The sequence below is a fragment of the Marmota flaviventris genome, chromosome 9 (assembly GCF_047511675.1).
Source record: "Marmota flaviventris isolate mMarFla1 chromosome 9, mMarFla1.hap1, whole genome shotgun sequence".
NCBI classification, from domain to species: Eukaryota; Metazoa; Chordata; class Mammalia; order Rodentia; family Sciuridae; genus Marmota; species Marmota flaviventris.
Genome location: NC_092506.1, coordinates 13,390,756 through 13,404,843, shown reverse-complemented (window position 1 = coordinate 13,404,843; position 14,088 = coordinate 13,390,756). Strand labels below are relative to the sequence as shown.

At 37.2% G+C, this 14,088-nt stretch overlaps 1 protein-coding gene across 1 annotated transcript; it reads right to left on the bottom strand.

Moving 5' to 3' along the window:
* Window positions 1-11,191: 11,191 nt before the first annotated feature.
* On the bottom strand, window positions 11,192-12,130 carry LOC139707058 (olfactory receptor 5B3-like). The gene has a single exon (XM_071617046.1). The coding sequence runs from the start codon at window positions 12,128-12,130 to the stop codon at window positions 11,192-11,194; it is 939 nt and encodes a 312-aa protein (XP_071473147.1).
* Between the last annotated feature and the right edge of the window lie 1,958 nt (window positions 12,131-14,088).

The window sequence follows — 14,088 nt, the reverse complement described above, 5'->3', positions numbered from 1 at the left end:
TCTATCTTACCAGGGAACTAAATTAGGAGAGGAAGAAATAGTTTTCCTGTTTTTAAAAGTATAGGTCCCCATGTTGAATTTTACTGATTTTAAATGGTGTTAACCCATGTATATTATTATTATTATTATTATTATTATTATTATTATTATTATTATTTTGGCAGTGCTGGGAATCAAACCCAGGTGACCCATGTACATTTTGATGTGGTTGCAATGGTACAAATTTCCATCAGTTGACTGAAGAAAATGTAAGACTGTTTCATTAACCTCAGCTCTATTAAAGAAGATAAGTTTATGTAATAAGGCTGCAGAGCTTGAAATGTGTTATTTTACATGACAGTCAATACAATGAGACAATGATGGATGACCACCCTGAGACAGCCAATTCCAATAATCAGGAGGTATCCCACGGACTACTACTTATCACACTCCCCTATTTCTTAAAATATCTACATTTTGTATTCCATTTTTGATACTTTATTATATGTATTTTTGATTTACAATGTGATGTTACAGGATATATATAAATAGCCAAATGGTTATCACAGTGAAGATTAATAGTTACATTTACCTAATGTTCTTTACCTTTACCATCACATATTTTTCACTGTTGTATTATTGGCTAGAATGTGTCCCCAGCTCTTGTCAGTTTGTCAAGAATCACTTATTCAAAATCCGGTTTGGGGGAAACCTACTAGAAAGATTCTCTGATTTCTTTCCATTCTCTGACATCTCTAGAAAGAGTCTCTGATTTTCTTTCCATTCTTTGACATCGCTAGCTTTAACCTTCTCTCTGCCAGTGCCCTTTCTGTTACCTTAAAGCAAAATCTATAAAATGAGAACATGCATTCTCTTCAAATAAGAACCACCATTTAAAACATAAATGTGTTTGTATATTCTTGCACATTTTTACACCCTGTTGGGACCTATTTGCCAATCTGGGTTCTCCTCCAGACAGAGCTTCTTAAGGACAGAGACTTGTCATCACTGATTAATTTGTTTCCCTGGGTCTTTCCTATTTCTAGACACATACGAGGCACCTGGAAGATATGAACACAGAAGCATATCCATTCCACATTTGGAACGATACCTGCTTCTAGGGGATGGACAATCATACCTTGATTAAAATCAAGGTACTTATCCACCATGTGACCTGATTCAAGCCTTGAACTCGATCAGGCTTCTCTGAAAGGCAGTTCATGAACCTATGGCACTTAAACAAAGTGGGCAGTTCAGCTCAATACAAAGGGATGGCCAAATGCCTTGTGTTCAACCAGGACAAAGCTCGTTTCTACAAATGAGGGCAAGTAACTAGTAGGGCATCTAGTTCAGTCTTCGGGATCTATTTCATTACACCAGATGGAAGTAGATTTTTGGGATCTAACCATGAAAATATTATATATACGGTTAAATATCCAGATAAATAAAATTTAATGAATTAAAAATTATCTACTCTCACTTGTAGAATTTAGCATTATATTGTTTTGTTCCATTTTCTCTATTTATATATGCATTTTTATAAATAATGAAATTAACTAATATTCTACTAGTGTAACATCTATTTTTCTCATATTCTCTATAGTATGGGCATATGTGTTTGGCAACAAGTCCAAATCTATATAATCATGCTTCATGACTGCATTATCTAGAAAGGCTCTATTCACTTTTCCTGCCTCTTATTATTGGTCATTTCAGGTTTTTTTCAGACTTTCTAACTTAAGGTGATCCTTGAAGAGCTTTCTTTTTATAAATATTTGAATAGTGACTTATAAATTTTAGGAGGAAAATTTCTGGGTCAAAAGTCAACCGCCACAGAAAGATTTTTCTATCATATACCCATGCATATATATTTTTCCATCATATATACATGCCACTATAAATCGAATGAAGTTGTAGTGACGTGGATAACCCTGTATTCAGTACCCCATAAGTGGGGATGTTCATGGGCTCTCCTTCAGGTCATGATGTACAAATCTTTATTTCACCTGAGACATTAGTGGGGATTGAATGGGAATGTATACCAAAATGTTGACTTTTCTGGTTTTACTCATTTTACATGCAAGAATGCTGAGAATGAGAGTCACTGGACTTTTGCTATGTTACCCAACAAACAGGGAATTTGTTGGGTCAGAGAAGTCTGTCTCCGCACCCTACTTCCTTCACAGCTGGGCCACAACACCTAAGTTAGAAGGATCAGTAACTAGGGTTACATGAATCTCCTAGGGCTTGGTCCATGAAGGATCCTCGTACAGGGTGTCAGAAAACCAGGAAAAATAACAAAAGTTAGAACATGATCCATTCCTACCAGATTTCCCATCAGTGTGATCAGTGTAATAACTATAAGTTACACCATCCTCATGTTGCCCTGAGGAGTCCAGATGAATCATTAACAAGAGAAAACACTAGCTGACAGGATTCTAACCCTAAAGAGGCAGTTTTTGTTGAGGGAAGAGAACTATGATCAGTGGTACTGTTTTTGTTTTGTTTTTTTTTCAATTTGAGTTCCAAGTTTTCATTACTGTTTATATAAATACAATTAGGTTTTGTACTTTGGATATTTACCTTGAATTCTGTTACCTTTCTAAACTTACTTATTGCATCTGGAAGACTTTTCTATAGATTTATGAATTTCTATGTTAGATAATCTACCATCTGTGAATAAACTCCATTTTTTTCTTTCTTTCTAGTATGTATTTCTTTTTCTTGCTTTTTGTACAGATAAGGACATGGATTACCATATTGAATAGGAATGGTAAGTGTGAATATCTTGCCTTGATGTCCATCATGCAGGGCAAATTCAGTCTTTGCTCTTTAGTGTGATGTTAGGTGTAGACATTTCCAATAAACTTTCCATCAGGTTAAAGATATTCCCTTCTGTTGCTAGCTTGCTGAGAGTTTTATGTTTATCAGAAATATTACATTTTGTCAAGCACATTTTCTTCACCAGTGTAGAAGAGATCATATGGTTTTTCTTCTTTAAATTGTTGACATATGATGAATTATTTCGATGAATGTATGAATGTTATCCTGCCTTGAATTTGCAAGATAAATCCTTCTTGCTTATACTGTATAATTCTTTTTACATATTACTGGATTTGATTTGATAGTGTTTTTCTGAGAATTTTTTGGATCTGCATCCATATAAGGTATAGTTCTATAGTTTTTGACAGGTAGGATAGATGGGGTGAGCAGGAATGATGAGAGGGGAGGTTACAGGAAAATAATCACAGAAGGGAATAAAATCAGCTTTCTTAATAAAGTAGGATGTGGAATCAGCTGTATCAAGAGAACAGGATGTCTTACCCTTGATCACAGGGCAGCCTACAAACCACAAGGGCAGCATAAGATCCACTACTCCCATCCTCTCCACCTGCAGAACATACCTTAAAACAGAAACCAATAAGCAGATACCCCCATGCAAATGGAGTGTGCAAAAAGGGACCCATCAACACACCACAACACTTTGGTTATTCTCAATTAGGTCATCAAACCTAATAAAATCAAGAACTAAAGGGGTATACAGACAGGACTCCCAGGGAAGACAGGGGTGCTCAGGACACAGAGATGGGTGTCCATTCCCAAGGTACTTTTGTTTTCCATAAACCTTGATGTGTGTAGCAGCTTGTGTGTGTGTGTGTGTGTGTGTGTGTGTGCATGAGCGTGTGTAGGCGCGCATGCACACATGTGCATGAGTGAACCAACAGTAATCTTGCCTGATGGGAACACAAGAACTGAAGGACCTGTTTCCTCCTGTGACATTCCTGTGTCTTCCCATGACATCCTTCATGTAATGTCTACATCTAGTTTTGATATCAGTGTCATTCTGATCTCATAAATAAGCCTGGAAGTGTTACCTCTTCCTCTCAATTCTGAAGGAGTTGGTGGAAAATTGTTAATATTTCTTCCTTACGTGTGTTGTAGAAAAGGTTAGTGAAGCCATCTGGGTAAGGAGTTTCCCTCGTTGGAAAGCTTTATGTTAAAAAATCAATTTCTTTGAAATTGGACAATTTCATTGTAAAAGGACAATGCAGGTTGCAAACTCTTCTTTAGGGTCCTTTGATCACTAAGACTTGTCACAGGACGAACTGTGAAATTTATGAGTTCAGTGTTGCCGATAGTTTGTTCTTTTCATGCTTTTAGTGCCTACTGGGTTTGCAGTAATGTCCTCTATTTCCTTCCTGGTATGGTAAACTAGGTCTTCTCTTTTTATTTCATGGCCAATTTGATTACAAATTTATCGATGTTGTTGATCTTTCTTTTCAAAGAACCAGATTTTTCATACACTGATTTTCTTTATTTTTCTCTACTCACATTCATTGATTTCTTCTCTTTTTAAGGGTTTCTTTTATTGTGTTCACTTTGGGAATAAGTTACTGTGGCTTTCCTAATTCTTAAGCAGAAACAAAGAGCATTGATTTGAGACTGTTCCTTTTTTCTGGTATAAGCACTCAATGCTATGAATTTCCAGATTAACCCTGTGTTAGTTTCATCCCACGTATTTGGATAGTTTGTATTTTCATTGTCATTCCATTCAAACATTGTTTAAGTTTTCCTTTTGGCTTTGAAGCATGGCGGCTTTGGAGAGTTTCCAGATACATTTGGAGTTTTAAAGATTAATTTCATTCTTGTTTAAGAACACACCTCATATGATTCCAGTTCCTTAAAATTTTGAAGATTATGGCCTGTCTTAGCAATGTTCCATCTGCACTTCAGCAGAATCTGTGTTCTGCTGTTGTTGAGGAAAATACTCTTCAAATGTTAGTCAAGTTGATTCACGGTCTTGCTTGGGTCTTCCAACTACTCATTTTTTTCCAACTACTCTCTAAGTTAGAAGAGTACAGAAGTCTTTAACCATACATATGGGTTTATCTATTTTTTCTTTGAATTCCATAGTTTATATCTCATGTAACTTGATTCTGTATTGGTAGGTGTATACATCAGAGCAGTTTTTCTTTCTTCTTGATGAATTAACATCTAAAAAAAGAACGTTCTCTATCCCTGTCGATTTTCTACTCCCTTTGCAACAAATACTATTATGAAAAAAATGAAAATACTTCAACGATAAAAGATCATTTATCCCTTTCTAAAACAAAATTTCTGTATCAACTAAAATTATACATAATCCTTTGAGGTTTGACATACTAAGAATTGATCTATTATTAATTTCAAAGAAGAATCATATGCCTAATATTTGTTTTTTGTTTTTTTAAAAATAAGGCACATACTTATTCAGAAAAACAAACATTAATGGTTAGTTTCATTCAATCTGCAATTCTGGGCAAACTTTCAGTTTTACATAACACAATTCTTAGAAGGATTCAAGAGGGTATTCTTGAGTCATCTCACAGCAATGAATACAAAAAAATTCATCAACTTTAGGTGGTCAATTTTATGAGTATTGATAAATGTGTAATATCTATGTGGCTGGTACCATAATAATGATACAGACCATTATCAACCCTCCCCCAAAGTCCACGTGTTCCTCTGCCATGGCCTTGTCTGACTTTCAGTGTCAAGCAAATACTAATCTGATTACTGATTCTGTGGTTTTCCTCTGACAGATGTCAAATAAATGAAATTATTTAGCATGCAACTTTTTGAGACTGGTTTCTTACATTTTGCAAATCTAAGTTGTATAATTCATCCCTTTTTATTGCTGAATAATAGTTTGTTGAGTGAGTGCATGAGTTTATCCATTAACCTATTAAAGGACACTTGGGTTGTTTCTGGTTTCAAGTGATTCTGAACAAAGTCACCCTTAACAGGAATCCTTGATGCAATAGATAAAATCCTCAACACCCTTTATATCATTATGTAAGAATATCCACAGAGCCAAGTCCAAGGCAGGCCAAAAGGTTAAGATCAAAGTGTATTTCAACAGATGTGATTCTCTGAGAGACCCACAGTGTTGAACTTTACTCAAGCCCTATGATTCAGCAAAACTCTAGTGGTTATAGAAATTCCACTATGACCTTTCTGTTCTGGAAACGGCCCACTGAGAGAACCCATCCTTCCCTGTCTGACTTTGAGAGGACTCCAGATGTCCTGTACCAAGGACAGGCTAAACAGGAACACTTTGCCTTATAAATGATGTATTGACCTGCTAGTCCTCAATGGTAGAGGAGAAGAAATCTACTTATTAACCAGACTTTGGTCAATTTTCTCTCCTTCTCCCTGGCTGAGTCAGCATACAACCTCTCTCTAACAGCCCCTGCCAAGAATAGGTTCAACTTCAATTGGAGGTAAAACGTCCTCTGATACTGTTCACACTGCCATCCTAACCCTCATACATGGTTAACTGAGCTGCTCATCCTCGCGGATCCATCCAGAACAAAGTGTTTGTTATCCAACTTGACCTAAGTTCAGTTCAGCTAAACTTTGACCCACCCTCACCCTGAAGCAGCAGTGACTTGCACAAATTCTTAATTTGAAGAGGCCTATCCATTAATGTGTGTATTCCTTTCCATATACAAAATGACCCTTTCTTCCTCACCTTTCAGACATTATACAGATGTCCTGTTCTGAGACATCTTATAGGAATGGTCTCCCTCTCCCTGTTATAATTGTTCCTTGCTCCTTCTTTCAATAATCCTTTAAATGAAACTTCTCCTTTTCCAAATCTGGAGTTGGTTTTTCTTTAAAAATATTTTGGAAGCGCTTTGTTAGAATTAAATTTGGCTGTGTGACTAGCCTGGAAATCTGAGTATTAATCCATTTGTTCATTCAATAAATCTTTTTTTCTACAAATCATTTTTTCTCTTTTCATTTTTTTAATTTAGAATTTTTCTAATTCATCTGGATTGGGAACTCACTGGAGTGGTTTTGTAAGTCCGCTCAGCTCACAGTGACATTTCCTGGATTTCCTTTTGTCCATGTTCCTGTTGGGGAGGGTTACAAAATTTTTATGGGAGGTTTGGAGGGAGAATTAAAGTAACAGTCATTTCTGTAGCTCACCTCTTGACACAGGACAGTACTTGAGCTACCTTCACTCTCCCCCAGATCTACCATTCACTTCTCTGTTATCCTGGTCAAGTTCATTTCATATTCAGTTACAAGGCCGCCCCTACTACAAGAGCAGAGCAACAAAAACTGGCAGTTTTCCTCTGTCCTGGGCAGCTCTTCCTGTGCCCTCTCCCATTTTAAATCCCACTCCCTCCCAACGGCTTCCCCATGTGTGCTTCAATCTCCAACACCAGACAGGGAGAAATTGTTTAAGTAGCACACACAATTCCATGATATCAAACCCATTTTTATTATTTCTGCTCTCTGTTTTGATTCCAACAAACTTACCTTGGTCAATTCTTTGGGAAATTGTGAGCTTACACTAAACTTTAGTAGATATAAAAGCTCATAATTTAATCATGGAAATAAAGCCTGTATATAACTAAAAAATAGCACCTAGAAAGAACTAAATTATTTTATGTATGTGCAAAACAGTGGTATAGATTTCATATGATTTTGAAGTTTCCTTTCTGATGTAGCCATTTCAATGCCTTAAAATATTTTGATAAAGTGTTATTATTCTTTTGTTTTTTAACCAAGTGATAGTTAAAAGAGATTCACTCGCCCTTTCCCCATCTTTAAACCTAAGCACACACAGGCGCTGTGTCTGAGAGAGGGTGCTGCACTCCTCCCCAGTGGCTGTCCACGGGTGGGTGTATCCATACCACCAATGGGACTGAGGGTGAGTATCACAGGCTCAACCAGTGATGCCTCCCCACATGGCCATCTGCTCATGGGTGATGCATCACACCCACTTGGGCTGCTGGAGCCCTCACTCTTTCTTGATGGCATCGAATTCTCCAATCTTACTGCCACTGCACTGCACCCAAATCCAACAGCTACAGCTGAGGAAAAGTATAGGGAGACCATACCATGGAATTCACCCGAGGCAGAGCCCATGAGCCTTCCAAACTGACAGACACCCTAAGACACATCTTCAAGAGAAAGCCTACTACCAAGGTCACTGTATAAAACTGGTAAAGACAGATATTCTGCCACATGTGCACGTATCAATATAAGGGCACAAAAGTATTTTTAAAAGCAAGGTGACATGATGCCTTCCAAGGAATATGATAGCTCTCCATCCACAGCCCCAAAGGAAAGGACAAGGGTGAAGTGTCCGATAAAGGATTCAAAAGAACGACTTTAAGGAAATTCAATGACATACAAGAGAATACAGAGGAAATGTGACCAAACTAGGAAAGCAATTCATGATCTGAATAGGAAATTTAAGAGACACTGAGGTCATGAAAAAGGATCAAACAAAACCTTGAAAATGAGGAACTCAATAAATCAAATTTAATATGCAGTTGAGAACTTCAACACTGGGTTAGATCAAGCAGAAGAAAGAATTTCTAAACTTGAAGATGGAAATATCATGGTCAGGCCAAAAAGGGGGAAAAAGGGACCAAAAAAAGAAGGAAAGAAAGAAAAGAAAAGAGATTTCAAGACGGAGTATGGCATTAAACGCAAATATTTAAAATTTTCAGATCTTGGAAGGCAAGGAGAAAGGGGAAAGCATGTTTTCTCATATGTGACTTGATCTTTATACATTGTATACACATGTAGAATTATCATAGTGTTTCCTGTAATGTACAATTAAAATTATAATTTTAAAAATTCCTAGTTGTCTTTTCTTTTTTGAGTTTGAGAATTCCAATTCACATTTTTTAAAAACCTTTATATTTGATTGACACATAATAATTGTACACTTTTTATGGTGTAAAATGTAATGTTGCAGTAATGTGTAATGCTCAGATCAGTAAAGTTAGCATATCTATCACTTTAAACACTGATCATTTCTTTGTGGCAAAATGCTCATCTAGCTTTTTTTTTTTAAAAAAAAATGGGCTATATTGCTGTTACTTATAGTCGCCCTACTGTGCACTAGAAACTAGAACTTACTTCTCTTATCTAACTATAGATAAGACTTGTTTGCCAGTCACCCCCAGCCTGTCCTTTGCCCCATGCTTCCAAAGCCCCTGGAGCCACTCTCGTCTCAATTTCTGTGGAATTAACTGTCTGCTATATGACAGGTGAGCAAATCTCGCAGTATTTTCTGTGTCTAACTCATTTCACTTACCATCATGGTCCCAGGTTCATCTATGTCACAAAGGAAGGATTTCCTTCCATTTTGTGGCATAATAGGATACCATCATGTATAAACAACATATTTCCTTTATCCATTCATCTGTTGAGGGACACATAGGTTATTCCCTGTTTTGGCTGTTGTGAGTATTGATACAGAAAACATGGGAGTACGAATGTCTCCTTAGCATACTGATGGATTATTTTTTCTTTATCTCCTGTAGTGGGATTCTTAAACCATGTGGTAGTTCTATTTGTAGTTTTCTGAGGACTTATTCATACTGTTTTCCATAATGGCTGTGCTAAGCTACATTCCTGCCATCAGTACACAAAGGCCAACCTTTCTTCACTTCCTCTCAAGAACTTGTTATCTTTTGTCTTTTTGCACAAAGCCATTTTAACAGGAGTAAGGTGGTATCTCACTGTGATTTTGGATTTTCCCTGATAGCTAGTTATGTTGAGCATATTTTATGCACCTATTGATCATTTGTCTTCTCATGAGAAGTTTGTACTTAATATCTTTACCCTCGTTTTAAATTGGGTTGTTTTCTCGCTATTGAATTAAATTATTAAAGTATACTTTCAGCCCTATGTATCTGTGGGTTCCATATCAACAGATTGAAAAAATTGGATCAAAAATATTTGAAAAAATGTCAAAGATGGCATACAAGGAGCACCCAGGATTCACTGGCATCTCTACAAGAAAGACCTAAAACAGATGAAATGTAGCTGCTCATTGAGATGAGTGACCATGGGAGAAGGTTGGGGTTCAATGGTGGACAGAGAGAGACTTTAGACAAACCCAGAGATGTGAATAATGGAACAGAGAGGGATAGCGAATGCCTGTTAAGAAATGCCTCCATCTCAACCAGCTTGGAATAATTTAAGGCTCCCTAACATCAATTTTGCTATAATATCAGTGGCATTATCCTCTGTGTTGATTGGATAGGTTACCACCATCGTTTGATATCACATTCCAATTACATGTATTTCTTTTAAGGTTTCAATGCCTCAAATGAATTTATTGTTTCTATATTTTTTCTTCTTGCTTATTTTTATACCCTTCCCTCTTATGTGTTTCATTCTCCTTGAATTTTATGCTTCTGCTTCTACAATAGGAAAATGTGGTGAGGACTACGAAGAATAATGCAGGAATTAAGGAGAGACCAAAATGTAGTGAGTGGAACTTCTACACAGTGGGAAGAGCAAGCCCAAGTACCCTGAGGTGAGCATGCCAGGGGTGGTGGAGAAATATCAAGAAGATCTGTAAATGACCTGGGGACAAAGACTGGGAGTGACAGGCATTGATGTGACTCCACTGAATTAAGAGTTAATGAGCAGCACCCCAAAGCACTTACAGGAGAGAAAAAGACCTAACATCATCAACACCTCAGAGCATTTATAAAACAATGTGGATGTTGGGAGTCATATTATAAATTTTAAATACTTGTATTTTTTCTACTTTTATTTTACAATCTGAATATTTTATCCCGTTGAAAAGTGTAATGCAAAACTATAGGTTCTATAAGATGACTCAGAAATATTAATTCATTTAAGATATTTCAGCTCTGTGTCTCTCAATAAAATATAAGATGAGCACATATTTACATTTAAACAGTTACTCAACTAATCAAGAAAGTAACATTAGTCATAAATTGATATTTTAATATCCCAACTATTTAAATTATTTGAAGTAAACACTAGCAACCAGTTACCTCTAGATAACATTCCACTCTCATGTGTATGTGCCAAGATGAGTTGCATGAGGCACTTGTGTTATTGGCTTGTTTTGCCCTGTTTTATATGTATTTTAGTAGAGGAATGTGACAGAGGAGATGAATATGGAAAGTAAATAAGTCCCCTCTCCTTAATCATCATTTTAACAAGCAGAACAAAAACATTGTATATTTCCTTTTAGCCAACCTCATTCAGGTATTATATTTCCAACATTTGTTTCCTTTTTCTTAAAAACAAAGGTTTGAGAGTGAAGGGTGCCAGACCTGGAATTGAACATGAGTGTGGGTCTTACAACCTCACTGGGTGCCCAGAGAACATCAGAGACGATTGGAGCTAGATTACCATGCATGCTACCAGGTTCAGCTCACAGTCCTAGGGAATATTTCACCTTCTCCACGACCTTCTTGAATGCACTCTTCACTTCTTTGTTCCTCAGGCTGTAGACCACAGGGTTCAACATGGGGATGACCATGGTATAAAACACAGATACAATTTTGTCTGTGTCCAGGGAGTGACTGGAGCTGGGCTGCAAGTACATGAAGACAAGAGTCCCATAGAAGATGGAGACAGCAGTGAAGTGAGAGGCACAGGTGGACAGAGCCCTCTGGTATCCTGTGCCTGAGCGCATCTTTAGGATGGTGAGAAAAATGAACATGTAAGATATCAATATAACAAGGAGAGCAGAACAGATCACAAGGCTGGCTCCATAAACAAGAACCATCTCACTAATGTGTCTATCAGAGCAAGAGAGAACCATGACTGCTGGAACATCACAGAAAAAATCATGGACCACATTGGACTTACAGAAGGAGAGACTGAACGTGTCCCCAGTGTGGATGGAGGAATTCAGGAAACCTCCAAGGTAGCAGGCTGTAGTCAGACACACACACACACTTGTCGTCATGGTGGTGGTGTAGTGCAGGGGCTTGCACACTGCAGCATAGCGGTCATAGGCCATCGAGGCCAAGAGGAAATTTTCTGCAGTGACAAAGGCAGCAAACAAGAACATCTGAGCAGCACACGCATTGTAGGAGATAACTGTGTCTCCTAGAAGGAGCCCAGCCAAGACCGTGGGAGTGACAGCTGAAGAGTAGCAGATGTCCACCAGAGACAGGTTCCCAAGGAAAAAGTACATGGGAGTGTGGAGACGGGAGTCCAAGAGGATCAACAGGATCATGCCCAGGTTCCCAGACACATTGATGAGGTAGATGAGGGTGATCATGATAAAGAGGGGCACTTGTAGTCCTGGGGCATTGGTGAGTCCTAGGAGGATGAACTCTGTCACTTCTGTCCTGTTCTCCATCAGAGTTGTTTGAGAATCAGGAGTCGCCCTGTAGCAAGAAGAATGAAGAAACAGAGCATAAAATGCAGGAGAGATTTCAGTGAGATTGACATGTTTTTGTACTATAGGAATTACACATCACAATAATATTTCTTACATTATTCTCCATAACTAAAGCATGAGCTTTACCATTAAATTTATTAGTTGTTTTAAAATATATTATGTGTATTCACTATCTATAGAGCTTCAAGATGTTAAATTAAGGGTCACCAGAAATCATCTCTCCATCTAAAAAATCTTATATATGTGTAAACTGAAAATTTGCAAATTCAATGAATTAGCCAACATGACAATTCTGAAATTATTAAATTAACCAGTTTATCTTTTCCTGTCCTAGTAAATTCATAGACTGCTGTGCAGCTAATGTTGCCAGGAATGCCTCCAGATACTTTTACATCTACATTCCCTGATTTCTCCACAAGTTTATTAAGTTGAATAGTTGTTACTTTTATTTAGATTGTGACACACCAGAGATAGCGTAATACCTTCATGTTTATAGACGTATTAATTTTCAAACCAATTTTAGACTCTGACAGAATGTTTATCCAGTTAATCATCTAAAATTAAATTGCAATTTACAATTATTATATGTTTCCATTGGTGCAAGCTTAGAATTTGGAATTTCACTATGAATTAAATAAGAAATATATGTAGTGGATGTCATGAGATATCTGGGGCCACAGAGGTGTGTATAAGAAGCATAGATGATTCTGGCAGGGGAGGACATAGCATCAGGTACAGAGCCTGGTCTCTGGACAGAGGCACGTGTCCCACCTGCATTTACAAGCTCAGAATCCTGGTAGTAAACTAACTTCCCTGAGCCAGATTTTCTTTATCTACACAGACACACACATACACACAAATATATGTATATATATATAAAATTAGTCCTCCTTCAAGATGTTATTGTGAAATAATTCATTTTTTTTAAATGAGTGGAATGTGATGTGTTTAGCACAGCTGGCCAGCAGGTAGCTGGACTATTCTTGTGCAGAAGGAACACTGGTCTGTGTGTGGTTTGAGAATGAGGTGGCAACACATGGGACTTCACCTTTGGACACAGTCTGAAGTCTCAAAACCTCCCTCTTTGGCTTTCACACACTAGGCACATGGATTTTATGCACCCTCCAGTAACAGGCACTCCCTTGGTGGTCTGGATTTCTGATTGGTTGCTCTGTTGATTCCATGTGAGCTGTTCTTTTTCCTAATGTTTTCCTTGAAATCTGTATCCCAGACTGAGTTGAGTCTCTTTCTCTATCTCATTTCTGCCACGTCATGATTAAATTGTACATTTTGAGAGTCGAAAATTCAAAGTTTTTGGATTACCTTTAGCCTGAAGTCCTGTTTTGGTGGAAAGTCTATGCTTGAAAATTTTTATTTGAATGTTTTATAAAATAGCAACAGTACTTTTAAATCTTTTTATTTGAATTTTGAGCCTTTAGAAGTATCTCCATCTTCTGCCAACTTCTATTTTCTATTATTCTCCTCCTACTTCATTCACAACTACACCTGACAAGCCTAGACCATAAGGGCTGATGTTTGTCAAACCACTTCTAGTATCACAACATATGAAAAGAGCTTTGTATATAAATATGCATTGACTCTGTGTGTATGTGTGTGTGTGTGTGTGTGTGTGTAAAGTAGGTATTTTTATAATTTATTTTTTGCCATGAAGGCAATGGAATTTATGAAATTCAGTGATATTCTATAATTTCAAAGCTAGTATGAAAAAAGATTCAAGATTTGATATTTAAACCCTGTTTCATTCCTACTCAGAAGCCATTGCTTTTACCCACATCACTGTCTACATGGGCAGATGGGCCAATAATGTAAAGATCGGATTATGGGATTGGGGGGAGGTTAAAATGAAATCCTAATCTTACTAAAAGTCTTACAGTTTTTATCTTGGAGGTTTTCCT